This window comes from Saccopteryx leptura, chromosome 1 (assembly GCF_036850995.1).
Source record: "Saccopteryx leptura isolate mSacLep1 chromosome 1, mSacLep1_pri_phased_curated, whole genome shotgun sequence".
NCBI lineage: Eukaryota > Metazoa > Chordata > Mammalia > Chiroptera > Emballonuridae > Saccopteryx > Saccopteryx leptura.
The window spans coordinates 365,212,019-365,224,518 of record NC_089503.1 but is presented as its reverse complement, the minus strand read 5'-3'; the positions used below and the strand labels follow the sequence as shown (position 1 = coordinate 365,224,518).

Here is a 12,500-nt window from a genome sequence, read left to right as displayed (position 1 = left end):
AAGAAGAAAGAGATCAAAATATGAATAATAAAATGGCACTACATATCTATCAACAATTACTTTAAATGCAAATGGATTAAATGCTTCAATTAAAAGACACATGACTAAATGGATAACAAAAAAAAAGATCCTCACATATGCTGTCTACAAGAGACACTTCAGATCAAAACATACACAGAGAAGAAAGTCAAGGGATGAAAAAAGATATTTCATGAAAATGGGAACAAACACACAAAATAGCTAGGGTAGCAAAACTTACTGGGCAGACAAAATAGAGTTTAAAACAGATTGTAACAAGAGACAAAGAAGAGCTCAATATCTCCTACTTTGAGTATTTATTTGAAAAAAACCACAACATTACATCGAAAAGACGTATACATCCATATGTTTACTGCACACTTTTATAATAGCCACGATACAATAGATGACTGGATAAAGAAGTGGTGCATATATACAATGGAATATGACTCAACCATAAAAAAGAATAAAATTTTGCCAATTTGCAACAACTGATGGATCTAGAGGGTATTATGCTAAGTGAAATGTCTTATAGAGAAAGATAAATGCCAGATGATTTTACTTACATATGGAATCCAAAAAACAAAATAAACGAACAAGCAGAACAGAAACAGACGCATAGATACGGAGAACATTTTGATGGTTGCCAGATGAGAGAGGGCTGGGGGGGGCTGGGTGAAGAAGGTGAAGGGATTTAGAAGTACACATTGGTAGTTACAGAACAGTCACAAGGATCTAACGGACAGAGCAGAGAATATAGTCAATAATATTGTAATGACTATGTATGGTGTAAGATGGGTACTAGATTTATCAGGGTGATCACTTCATAAATTCTATAAATGTCTAATTACTATGTTGTACACCTGAAACTAATAAAATTGTACATCAGCTGTAAAATAAAAATATATATATTTAATACTAAAAAAACAATTAACCATAAAGGTTATTTACTTGATGATCTTCACTTCTTTCTCACTGTAAGTCTTCAGTGCCTGTGTCAAGGTTATTTGTAGAAGAACCTATACAGTTTCCAAGTGGAAGTCTTTCCCCTTCTGCTTTTGATAATTATAGAAGTAAATCAGTTTAAAATGACCATCTTTAGTAACTTTGAAAGGGAACATAGACTATACCAAAAAGGCGCTGTTCTCTTCAATGCTGTCTGTGATTAAAGGGCAGGGGTATGGCTCTGGCCTCGGGGCTTAGTGGTTGGTTATTTATGAGAACTGAATAGCAGACATACCTGCTCCTCCACTAAATTCTGCCTCTGTAAGTCACAGGACCTCTGCCAGAGGAGAGGAAAGGTAGCAAGAACAAAGATAATAATCTCAATTTACCTCATCCTGACATTATTTCTGCCTGCAACATTAACTGTGGAGAATCGCATATGATTCCACTCAGAATTCCAAAAACTTGAACACACAGTCATGGATCATTTCAGGAAGAATGACATAGGATTGAAAATAAACAGGCCTGAAGATTAAAGAAAATAGATTGCTCTCTGTATTTGTCCTACATATTTGCATACACTCTAGTGCTTTCCACACTGAGCTTTTTGATTGGCAATCGCAGCCTACTGTTTGTATTGTAATCTGAGAGAGCTACCTCTCCCTGAGTTTTTGTTTTTGTTTTAAAGTTCAGGTTGCTCTAAAATAGTTTTAATACATCCCATGAAATTATTAATCCATACACAATTGAACATTTTTTTCCACGTATACCACGCGTGGTTTTGACACTGTATTTCACCAACTCATGAATTAATTCTCACATTAACTTACAATGATCTCTGGAATTTTATGAATTAACTAGAACAAAGCTTAGCATATGCATGAGTAACCTGCACTGATCTTGAAGTGATGCTAGAACTCTTGTTGACTACACATCCAATTTTCATTTATGAATTTGTGCCAAATACCTTCAGTTTTTGCCTCCAGATCCATTCTCCAAGGAGAAAATGATAGGAAAAGTATGGTCGAGGTATTTATTCCTCAGTTTCCCTCCCTGCTGGGTGTCCAGGAGTTGGCTACATGGCATCTCTCTCGGAAAAGCCAGAGTTCCTGTCAGGGCACCTACCTCAGAAAGCTGTCCTCTGAGTTTGCTGGTCCCTGTCCAGGAATAGAGAAAGAAGGCTTCCATACTGTTCCAGGTGCTGCATTATCGCTTCGTGCAAAAAACGCTCTGCCCACAACATTTTAAAACTTGTATTAGTCAAACCATCCCCTAATGATTCATTTTATGGATGCTGTCTCTTTTTTTCTGAGACTCTGATACACCACTGGGGATTAAAAAGGATGAATAGGTCATGGTTCCTGCCCTTACAACATGTAATCAAATATGCGGGGCTGGCTTCACTGGCATGTGACCTGTGCAGTTACACAAAGCCCTGTACTCCGAAGGGCCCCATACTTGGTCTAACACTCTGCTGCCATCACTTTGGAATTCTTAATAGTTTTTGAACAAGGGGCCCCACTTTTTCATTTTGCATCAGGCTTCACAAATTATTAAGCCACTCCTGCAAATATGGTACAGATGTTAGACACAAACGCAACTCTAATAATAATAACGGCCATTTATTGAGCTTTCACTCTGTTCCACATAACTGTTCCTAAAATTATATGTATTTTAACTCATTTAGTCTTTTCAGTACCCAAGGAGGAAGGGGCTATAATTATTGGCACTTTTTAAAATAAAGAACCAGAAGCAGAGAGAACATTTAGATAACTTGTTAGATGTCACACTACTAGAAAGTATAGAATATGCAATTACAATGAAGACATTCTGGCTTCTTCTATGCTACTCTACTTCTGTGATAGAAGCACAGAAAAGAAAGCCATTAAGTTTAACTATAATTTAAATCTTAAAGTCATTTGAGCAGTATTATGGCATGGACTTAAGATTCTGAAAATATTATGTGTCTTCCTATATGAAAAGGCTAATTACAGTTACAATAAGGACAGAAAATCTGGGCAAAACAAATAATATTAAATTCCTCATATCCTGACTGAATAAGAATAGCTGAAGTTGTTTGTAAATGATAATAAATCTTTTGATTTTTGACATGTCTCATAGTCTTGAATGAAATCTAAATGAGATTTACATCTGCAATCTTAACATTTTAAAACTATTTTTTTTATTCCTAACAACTTCAGGAAAGCTGTTCAACAAGAACAACAACAACAACAAAAAAGTTATTTGCCTCCAGGAAGAAGGTAAGCACAATATCTAATAGATTATCTAATTAGATTTATTCATTTTTAGAACATACAATTGTTTCTTCTAATGCAAGCACTAATACTCCATTGGTTATGAAAAGAAAAAATGAAAGGGCACATCATTGTAAGACAGAGCTCTTCATCCTCTTAGACATTATAAAGTAACACATAAGCTAGTTTAATTTTTATACCAAACTGTTTAACATCATACAAGGTCTTGGTTTCTAAGTTTTATATAATACTTATATAATTCACTCTTTTCCAAGTAGAGGATATGCACTTTTAGTTATTAAGGTTTGTTGTTGTTTTCTTTCCTACTTAAACCCTAACAATCCTTTTTACTAACCTAAAAATGATTTTTTTATCATTTTAAACATTATACACTTTAATCGATTATGTTTCTACATTTGTAGATTATGATTTACCACAACCAGTTAGACATAACATACAAATCAGGGGTTGCCATTTGGTTATGTGGATTCTTGTAAATATCTCTACAAAGGCAAGTGAATACTCCCATTATTATGTTTATCTTACTGTCATAATGTTAAGATCTATAACTAAATCTTAAACATCACAATCTGACATCAAAATCACAATTATTTCCTCCCAAATAAATGAGCAGGTTGTCAGGGCTGACTGGAGTGTTTTAAAGGGTATCTTGGCCAAGGGTATTATTTTAAGAGATGAGCAAATGGGGAAACCCCACAGCTGAGCCAATAAAATATGAACTTAAGGTGCAAAGAAGCACTCACAAACATTGCTTAGAACAAGGGATTCATTGTTTCAAGCCAACCCTTCCAGTGGCTCCTCTGATCTCAGCCCCTCTCTGTGCGTCAGGAAAGCCTCTTCCTTTAACCTGTGGTTTTTTTCAAGCTGAGCTACTACATTATTTATGACTGTAAATGTGAGTAGCCCGTCTGTATGCTCCTTGTACACAGACACTGAGAGCCCCCCTTCCTTTTCCCCACTTTGGTATTTGAGTGTGGAAGGATGAAAGGGTTTTCCCCTGGAGCTGATGTGGCTGGGGATGTTGAATTAGCTGCTGTGTCAGTATGAGGTAGACTGAGGATTTCCCAACACATCCTCCACCTGCACACCCAAACACCAGCCTCTAATGACTCCTTTAGTTCATTTTCTTTCTTTCAAGGGCTTTTAAAAAATTACTCTTCTTATTTTTCTGTCTCATTCTCATTGTGCTATGCCTCTACTACTTTTGATCTCTTTATACTCGTTCATCCTCTCTTCTCAAGAAAAAGGAATTTTCTTCACAGAAATGACATGTATTCAATAAAAAATAATATGAACAAAAAGCACTTTATAAACTAAAAGAGAAATGGGTTTTTATTCAAGTTTCCGTTTTGTAACTTTAGATCAGCGTTGCATTTTTCCTTTGTTTTTTTACTTTTTTACTTTCCCTTAAATTTCCCCTTTTCAATTTTAATTTATGTTATAATATAGTAAAAGGCAAAAACAATTTAATTCTCAGTGGGATCCTCAAGGGAGGTGAGGAGTCAAAGAAGAATGGGATGGTGGAGGCAACAATTACCAGGATGACCACCGCGAAAGCAGTTCTGATGCCCTGGGGAGCTCTCCTCCCGATGGGCGGAGGCTGTAATTGGCACATCATAACCTTTTCCTTCTCAACTAAAGAGAAAACAGGAGACTGCACCTAAATGATCAAGCTGTAACTAATTGATTTTCAGCTCATCTAAACCTTCAGCTATGAAGAAACTAAGACCAAAGGCAGACCCCAGAAAGGGTGGAGGCAGTAAGAAGGGTACCAAGAGACCCTGGGGCCAGAGAGATGATAGAACTAAAGAGGAAAGGCCAAAAAAGGAAGAGGGTGAGGAAGGGGGAAAAGAGAGGGAGGTGGTATTTAAAAAAATGGAAGAATGAAAGGGAAGGGATTGGAGGTGGTGGTGAAGCAGTCCCAAGCCTTCCTAGAGATCATACCTTTCTCTTTCCAGCTGTTACTTCTTACTGAATTTTTAAAACTGGTTTATTTGTGAGTGACCATTAAAACTTGTAAAAAACTTTTACTTAAACGCTGATGATAATCATCTCTGCAGCCATGCCTATCATTGGACAATTATTTTAAATTTCGGTCACATTTATGAATGTGAAGATTGTTGAAGAAGAGAAAAACTCCTTTACCCACAGCTACTTCTTTTCTCTTCAGAAGTTGAGTTTTCAAGAATGATATTTTGGCCCAATATTAGCATGTGCGTTTCCAGACATAACCATGAATATGTACTCTAATGGATTTAGATTATCTTTCTTCCCATCCCATTCCTCCTCCCTCAAAAATAAATCTTGCATGTGTTTATGGGTGTGTTTATGTTACACAAGTGTTAATAACCCTGTTGGAGAGGCTACATAGATAGGCATCTTTAGGTAGATCTGTATATAAATTCCTCTTCACTGGGCACTGGGATCAGCCAAAAACAACAATAAATATCAATGATGTCTTTCAAATCTTTCAACCAAGTATATAAGCATTTTTTTTCTTCCAGTACCAGGAGAGTTTAATGATTTGAGGAAATGAGAGTAGAAGGGTTTAAAGTTTTGAAAGCATATTCTACCCCATATCTTAGCATGCTAAATATATTGTGATCAAATGAATAAAGTTAAGTATTACATTTATATATTTTTCTGCTTGAGAATTAATATATCTTCTTGAAATATATCTAAGACATATTTGACTTCAAGCCAACAGACCAGTGATTCAAAAGCCAATAAACCCAAAGTTCTTTATTAGAAAAATACATGTAGACTAAGGTTAATATAAACACAAATTTCCTGTATTTAGTTGTTATGTAATTCTTCTAAAACATCTAGAACATTATGTCATTTTAATTACACTATCACCAAGTAATCAAATATTGGTTTGTAACTAAAAGATCTTAAAAATGCATTACTTGTTTATGTTTATATAAGCAGGGAGATATACTTAAATATTCCAAGAAAATGATCTAATCATTCATTTTATTTGTGTAGGTATTTGCTACATTTATAAACCTTAAAATTTTGGAAAAAGAGATGGTGATAAAAGAATAACCAGAAACACACACTTTGGTTTCTAACAAAATACTCTACCATTGACTAAGAAAAAAATGCCACTAATATTCAGTAGTTTTCAGGACAAATCAGAGAAGGCAACCTGTAAAAGCTAGATACTATCAGACTGACAAAAGTTGGACTAAAAATAATGAATAGAGTGGAAAGTTGCTCTTCAAACAATTCATAATTAATATTTGTTTCTTCAAAATAAACAAGTCACTAAAATAATTTAAAGGTCAAAATAATGTGTTTGATTTTAGAGTTGGTTATATTGACCTTAGCACAATTTATTTTCATTTATTTTTTCATTAAGTAAATTCTAAACTATTTTTTTTATGGACAAAACTTATTCTCATCTGACATTTAAAAATTAGATGTTTGGTTAAATGTGATTTGGAGTTTGAATTAACTTTAATTGTTCTCGAAGAGCAAAATATGTTGGAAAAAATATCCTCCTGAATGACATGATAATTGTAGAAAATCTATTATTTGAATTGAAATGATACATGCAAGCATTAACAAAAAGGATGTTACTAGACCCTTTTTATATAATTCATCTTATTATGGAAAATGTCAACAGATTCTTTTCACATATTTAAATATCCAGGTGACTTCCTCAACACAAATCCCTTGCCTATTGCTAATTTGATCATTTGCCCTTAGTCCCCACTAGATACATATCTTTTAAGACACTAAAAAGTAAAATTCTCTTGAGTCTTTTAAGAACTTGAAACAAGTTGCAGATAATCCTTGGTAATGAATGTTACATAAGGGCACTCAAATTCTTAGTGCAATTAATAATGATATTACAACGTTACCTTTCCTAAGTACACTTTGACCTGTTTTATTACAGAAGAAATACAAAAAAACAAAACAAAAACTTTTTACTAAGTAATAACAGGTTGCAAGTTTGGGATATATGAGAAGGCGGGATCTGAGGATAATAAAATAAAATTGTGGTTCAATATTCCTCAGAGACTACTAGGAGAAACTCAGTATTAGAATCAATTTATCAGTAATTTAATGTGAGGCATTTAGTTTGGAATATTAAATTTAAAGAAACTAATATGGTTTATTATTGAGGATAAATCATTACTCACCAGTTTAAGTATGATAGAAATAAATAAAAAATTTCTGAAGTGTATATCCAGTTGTTTCTCTAGAGTATAATAAATAATTATATTTCATGGTATAGTTATGAACTAGTTTGTTTTAATCCAAACAATATAACCAAAATTTTATTAATTTAAAAATATAATAATTCTTAAACAATAAAAATGGTTTGAGAAGTCAAAGAATAAAACTATTATTGTTTTTGGTTTACTTATTCTATGTAGATTTATAAAAAAGTAATGGCATATAGGTCCAAAATCATACTTAATTCTTTTCTAAAAAACAAATACACTTCTTTTTGGAATGATTAAAATATTTAAATATGATAAAATATATTATTAGAACAGATTCATGACTGAACTGTTGTATTTTTTAAAGTACATGATGTAACACATTCTTCCATGTCAGATTTTAGAAGTCCTGAATTGATTTGTTTAGTGACTTAGTGTGTGAATATATAACAAGCTAAATTAAATTTATTCTAGTAAAATATTAAAATTAATTTAAATTGTTGAATAATGCTTTAGAAATTGCTTTAAAGTAAAAATATATCATGAGTTCTATTAGCATGGCACTTATAGAAGGAAAAGCAATCAAACTGATTTAGAATTAAGCCATATTTTAATGGATTGATAGTTCCAAATAAAACCTGTTAATAATATGTCAAAGAAAAAGTGTCCAGGACACCTGATTAAGGCAACCAATGATGACTTACTAAAACTTAATAATGAGAGCTTTGTCTCTAGTAACATGAAACATATGATTTATTAAGCACCTTATCCTTCGTGCTAGGGCTGCTGAGAGAAAATGAGCAGAGCAAAGCAACATATATTATGAAAGCATCATGTGTTATTAGGAGTTGCTGCTATATGACGTTTCAAAGAATATTTTTGAAATAGATGAAGAATTTTTAAATTAAGTGTATCATCAAATATGTCAATTTTAAGTCAAAGCAGGTTGCATTTTTTAAATAAATTTTTAAAAGTTCTTAAATTAAAATGTTCTCAATTCTTTCAAGTTAATTAAATCTGTTGATAACATATTAGTCGTCAAAAATAACTATATTCTACGCTATTATTTTTGAATGTCTGACAATGGTAAATTTTTACTTTCAGTATCTACTAAAACATTTAAATAAAAATGCAGTACAGTACTTGTAAAAATCATTTTAAATTGGAAAACTAATATTATTGCAAGATAAAATATAAGGCATTAATTTATCATTTGATATTGCCAATCTTTAAAAACTACCATGAAAGTATCAGCATTGAGGAAAATACAATTTTAAAAATATTTCAATAATAATATTACTAATTAAAGAATTTCAGTTCATTTTTATCTCAAATGAAAAGAAATTTTGTACAGGTAAAGATCATCATGGCATGATTTATATTTCTCTTGCTTCTGAAAAAATCAAATCATTATGATATATTTTACCCATTACAGTTAAGAAACATTAGATTGAAACCTCGTTTCTAAAATATTTTTCAGAGAATTTCGGGATCTCTTCTTGATGCTATTTGATAGTCATCTTTTACAATATTATTTGATCTTTGTTCATTTTATATCAGTATTTTTGCAGTAGTTGCCTCCCCAAAATGAGAGCTTTTAAATAGATAAATATATACTTACATGTGTCCTAAATTAATAACCAAAAACTAGTTCAGAATGTTACTTTTACTTTTCCATCTGTAAATGCTTTTAGAAAATATTATTATTGTTTTTTGCCCATAGCATAGTTATCCTTATAAATTCTTTTCTCTTTTAGACCACTGCCTGTTTATTCAGACAATTATATATTAATCAAGGCTGAGACTTTAACAAAATCTGCAAAGACCCAAATTTACCCCAAATGTAAATGTTTAATTTTAGCTTTTTATATTAAAAATAAAATATATAGATTAGATAGATAGATAGATAGATAGATAGATAGATAGATAGATAGACAGATAGATGTCTTTGTTACCTAAGGCAAAATTGTACACTGTATCAATGAAAGAAAGCAAACAGAAGCTGGAGAGGAGAGTTATAGAAAATGACTTTATATAAACATGACCACCTACCAGGCAGCTACTTTACGATTAGAAAAACTTCCACGTTGTAATAGCATAGATTAACAAATAAACGAACAACATACCTAAGTTGACAAAGCTCATGACCATGTCAGCATCATTCAGAAAGTTGGTATCATGTAGACTGGCTAGAGGAGGACTTTGGGTGGTCAGGGGAGTCGTTCGGGATAACTGTACGCGACGAGGGTACCCATTGGGAGAGGCTGGGTATCCCTTTCTTGCCCCTCTATTCTCCCCTGCCAGGGATGTCCTCACTGAGTATTCCGACTCTTCAGGATTTTCTTCATTGGCCATGGCATTGTATAGATCCAGCATAAAGAGAGGTGCTGAGGAAGCTTGTTTTCCAGGTGAAAATGGTCTGGGTCTGTGAGGCAAACCCAAGATAGAGAGAATTTCCCTCTGTATTTCCCGTCTTTCATGGTTCCGTAGTCTTCTATAAATAAAACTGGAGTGAACATGATTGTCTCCCAAACCTCCTTTTGCATAACCCAGTAGAACCCAGCAGCTCCAGAGGAAACCCACAACACCCCTAAATAAAAACACAGTCAGATGCATTTTTATCCAAAAGCAAAGTTGATGTTTTTAGTCCTTCTTGTCCTCTTAAAAAAAAAATCTAAGATCCTAGGAAGTATAATTTCCCAGTAGCAGAAAAAACAAATTTACCTATTCTTCATGACAGTGACATTTCTAAACACAACATCCTCACTGATTTTCCTGCCCTATTTTAAATATTTTGGAATATGTCAAGAGTAGTTATTTTTAGGAAAGCTGAGACTCAAATTTCCAATTATCCACAGTTGTTAAGAGTTTTTGCTGCATTGATGTAGCAGAAGACGGCTAATATTATTTGATCAGATGACCTAGGCATTCCTATATGAATGTATGATAATCAGGCCTTTGGTATTTGAATGAACGAGAGTTGATCTTCTGATAAACTGTAGTTCCCAAAGTTATCTTCACTTGCTCTTGAGTTCTTCTCAACCCTGAAGTTCTTTCCAAGATTTCTGAATCACAGATCTATGCTGATCTGCACCTTGGTGTTGGAATATATATCTGTCCGGCAGCTTGGTGATAACTTTAACATCTTTTGTGTCGTCTTAGTGTAAAATACGACTCAAGGTTGTACTATTCAAGTAAATGTGTTTCCCTGTATTTACTTGAAAACCTTCCTGTAAGTCCATTCAATCCCTTTCTCCTTCTTACTGTTAATTCCACCTCCAGCAGGCACAAATATACCAGCCCTCTTCAAGGGAGATCTAAAGAGTAATGTAAGCACAACCCTGCTGGGAAAGAAGAGGCTTCTCATTGTAATTTGAAACTGGTAAAGCAAAAAGAACTTAACCCTTTTGCTACCAGAAAAGCCTCCATTTTTGCAATTTTATAGCCACGCATCTCGCACAGAACAGTGATGAATGGGGCATATAAATTCTAGGGGGGAATAAAGCCAATTTCCAAGCAGCAGATTGAAAATTTTGCCACCAATTTTATATAGTACTCTTTTAGATCTTTCTTTTAATAATACTCATTTAATACATTTCTATATTAAGTCTCAGGTTGTGGCTAAATTAACATGATACGTTTCAGTTCTGTATTTGAGTTTATTTCTGGTTTTTATAAGTTATTAAAGTTTACTTCCTAAAAAAATAAGAGGAGGAGTTGTAAATTGAGGTTAATTTGTTATTGCTAAGTAGATGCCAGATCTTTTTAGAATAAAATACAGTAGAGACTTAAGTACCAGTAATTATGTTTTTGGAATTAAAGAAGTAGTTATAATAATTCAATAATGATAATTAGATAGCTCAGCTTTAATGGTTTTAGATATCAAAATTTTAAGCAGAAAAGTATATTCATATTTTTATTAAGTCAGTACAGTTGAAATATAAACACCCTAAGATGTACTGTCATAATTCTTAACTTCTAAATCCTTTTAGTTGAAATGTAAACACACTTACAAATTAAGTATTTCCCATTCATTGTACTCAGTACATTGATTTGTTTTAACCCACGCAAATAGGCACAAGTCAAATATTCTCCATGACTACATGCAGATTGCGATTTGCCTTTTTAAAATTTGATGGGTATAATGGGGAAAGTGAACAAATTTCTAAAATACCATACCTAATCCGAGGAAATGAGCAAAGTACGTGTTTATCCTTAATGTTTAATGCCTTTAAAATTTGGAAGTCTACAATGTTTGTGTGTAGCTATAATTTTCCTTACAAGCTCTCACTTAACCTTAGGGCTCACAGTACTTTCATTGTCTGGAATAGTATTCTGATACCAGTATAGATTTATCAAGCAAATTCTAGAACGATTATGAAATTTTAATGTTTTCCCTTAACTTGGCCTAAAAGGACCCGGTTTCTTATTTAATGACTTTTAAAATATTTCCTGTGACTGTCTAAATCAAAGCCATATTTCTCAGAAGTCTTCTGTTTATTGGTAAAGGCAAGATATTGAAAAGACTTGCAGAATCTTATTGTACATGTCATTTTTTCTTACACAAACTCATTGCATTAAAATTTGATGATGCTGGTTAATATTTGCCTTGAAATTCTTTATCAATAGCCATGTAGAATGTCACAATAGTAGAGTCAAATACTGGCATACATGGAACACCTCTATAAAATTGACATCATGTGAATAGCTGTTAAACATTTTGAAAGTAAGGGAAGAAATATTTAATTCAGTAAGAATCAAACCACTAAAATTCTTAAAATTGTTTATGTTATATCCAACCAAATGAATAATTTTTTTGGTCATTGGTGCAAATTTAAATCAATCACCTTGAGACAAAACACTTCTCTGCACATGGAAAACACATCTCAGGTACAGTATATGACACTTTTACTCTACATTTTAAAATAAGTTATGAAGGTCCTGAATTTGCTTCATTGTCTCTAGAACACAGCATAGAGCTACAAGTAAAAACTGGGCACATCAGAATAAGGAACATCTCATCATTTTTCATATGTGTTTCCTTTTTCCTTAAGATACAAATGAAAAAATAAAAATGAGTCTAGGT

General features: G+C 32.8%; 1 protein-coding gene across 3 annotated transcripts in view; it reads right to left on the bottom strand.

Annotated features, from left to right (window-relative positions):
- BMP5 (bone morphogenetic protein 5) overlaps positions 1–10,719 on the bottom strand; it is a 217,220-nt gene extending 206,501 nt beyond the window's left edge. For all 3 annotated transcript variants that reach the window (XM_066359171.1, XM_066359169.1, XM_066359168.1), the window contains exon 1: positions 9,541–10,719. In XM_066359171.1, the coding sequence (XP_066215268.1) occupies positions 9,541–10,030 (490 nt within the window). In that variant the 5' untranslated portion in view covers positions 10,031–10,719. The remainder of the gene's footprint in view (positions 1–9,540) is intronic.
- Between the last annotated feature and the right edge of the window lie 1,781 nt (positions 10,720–12,500).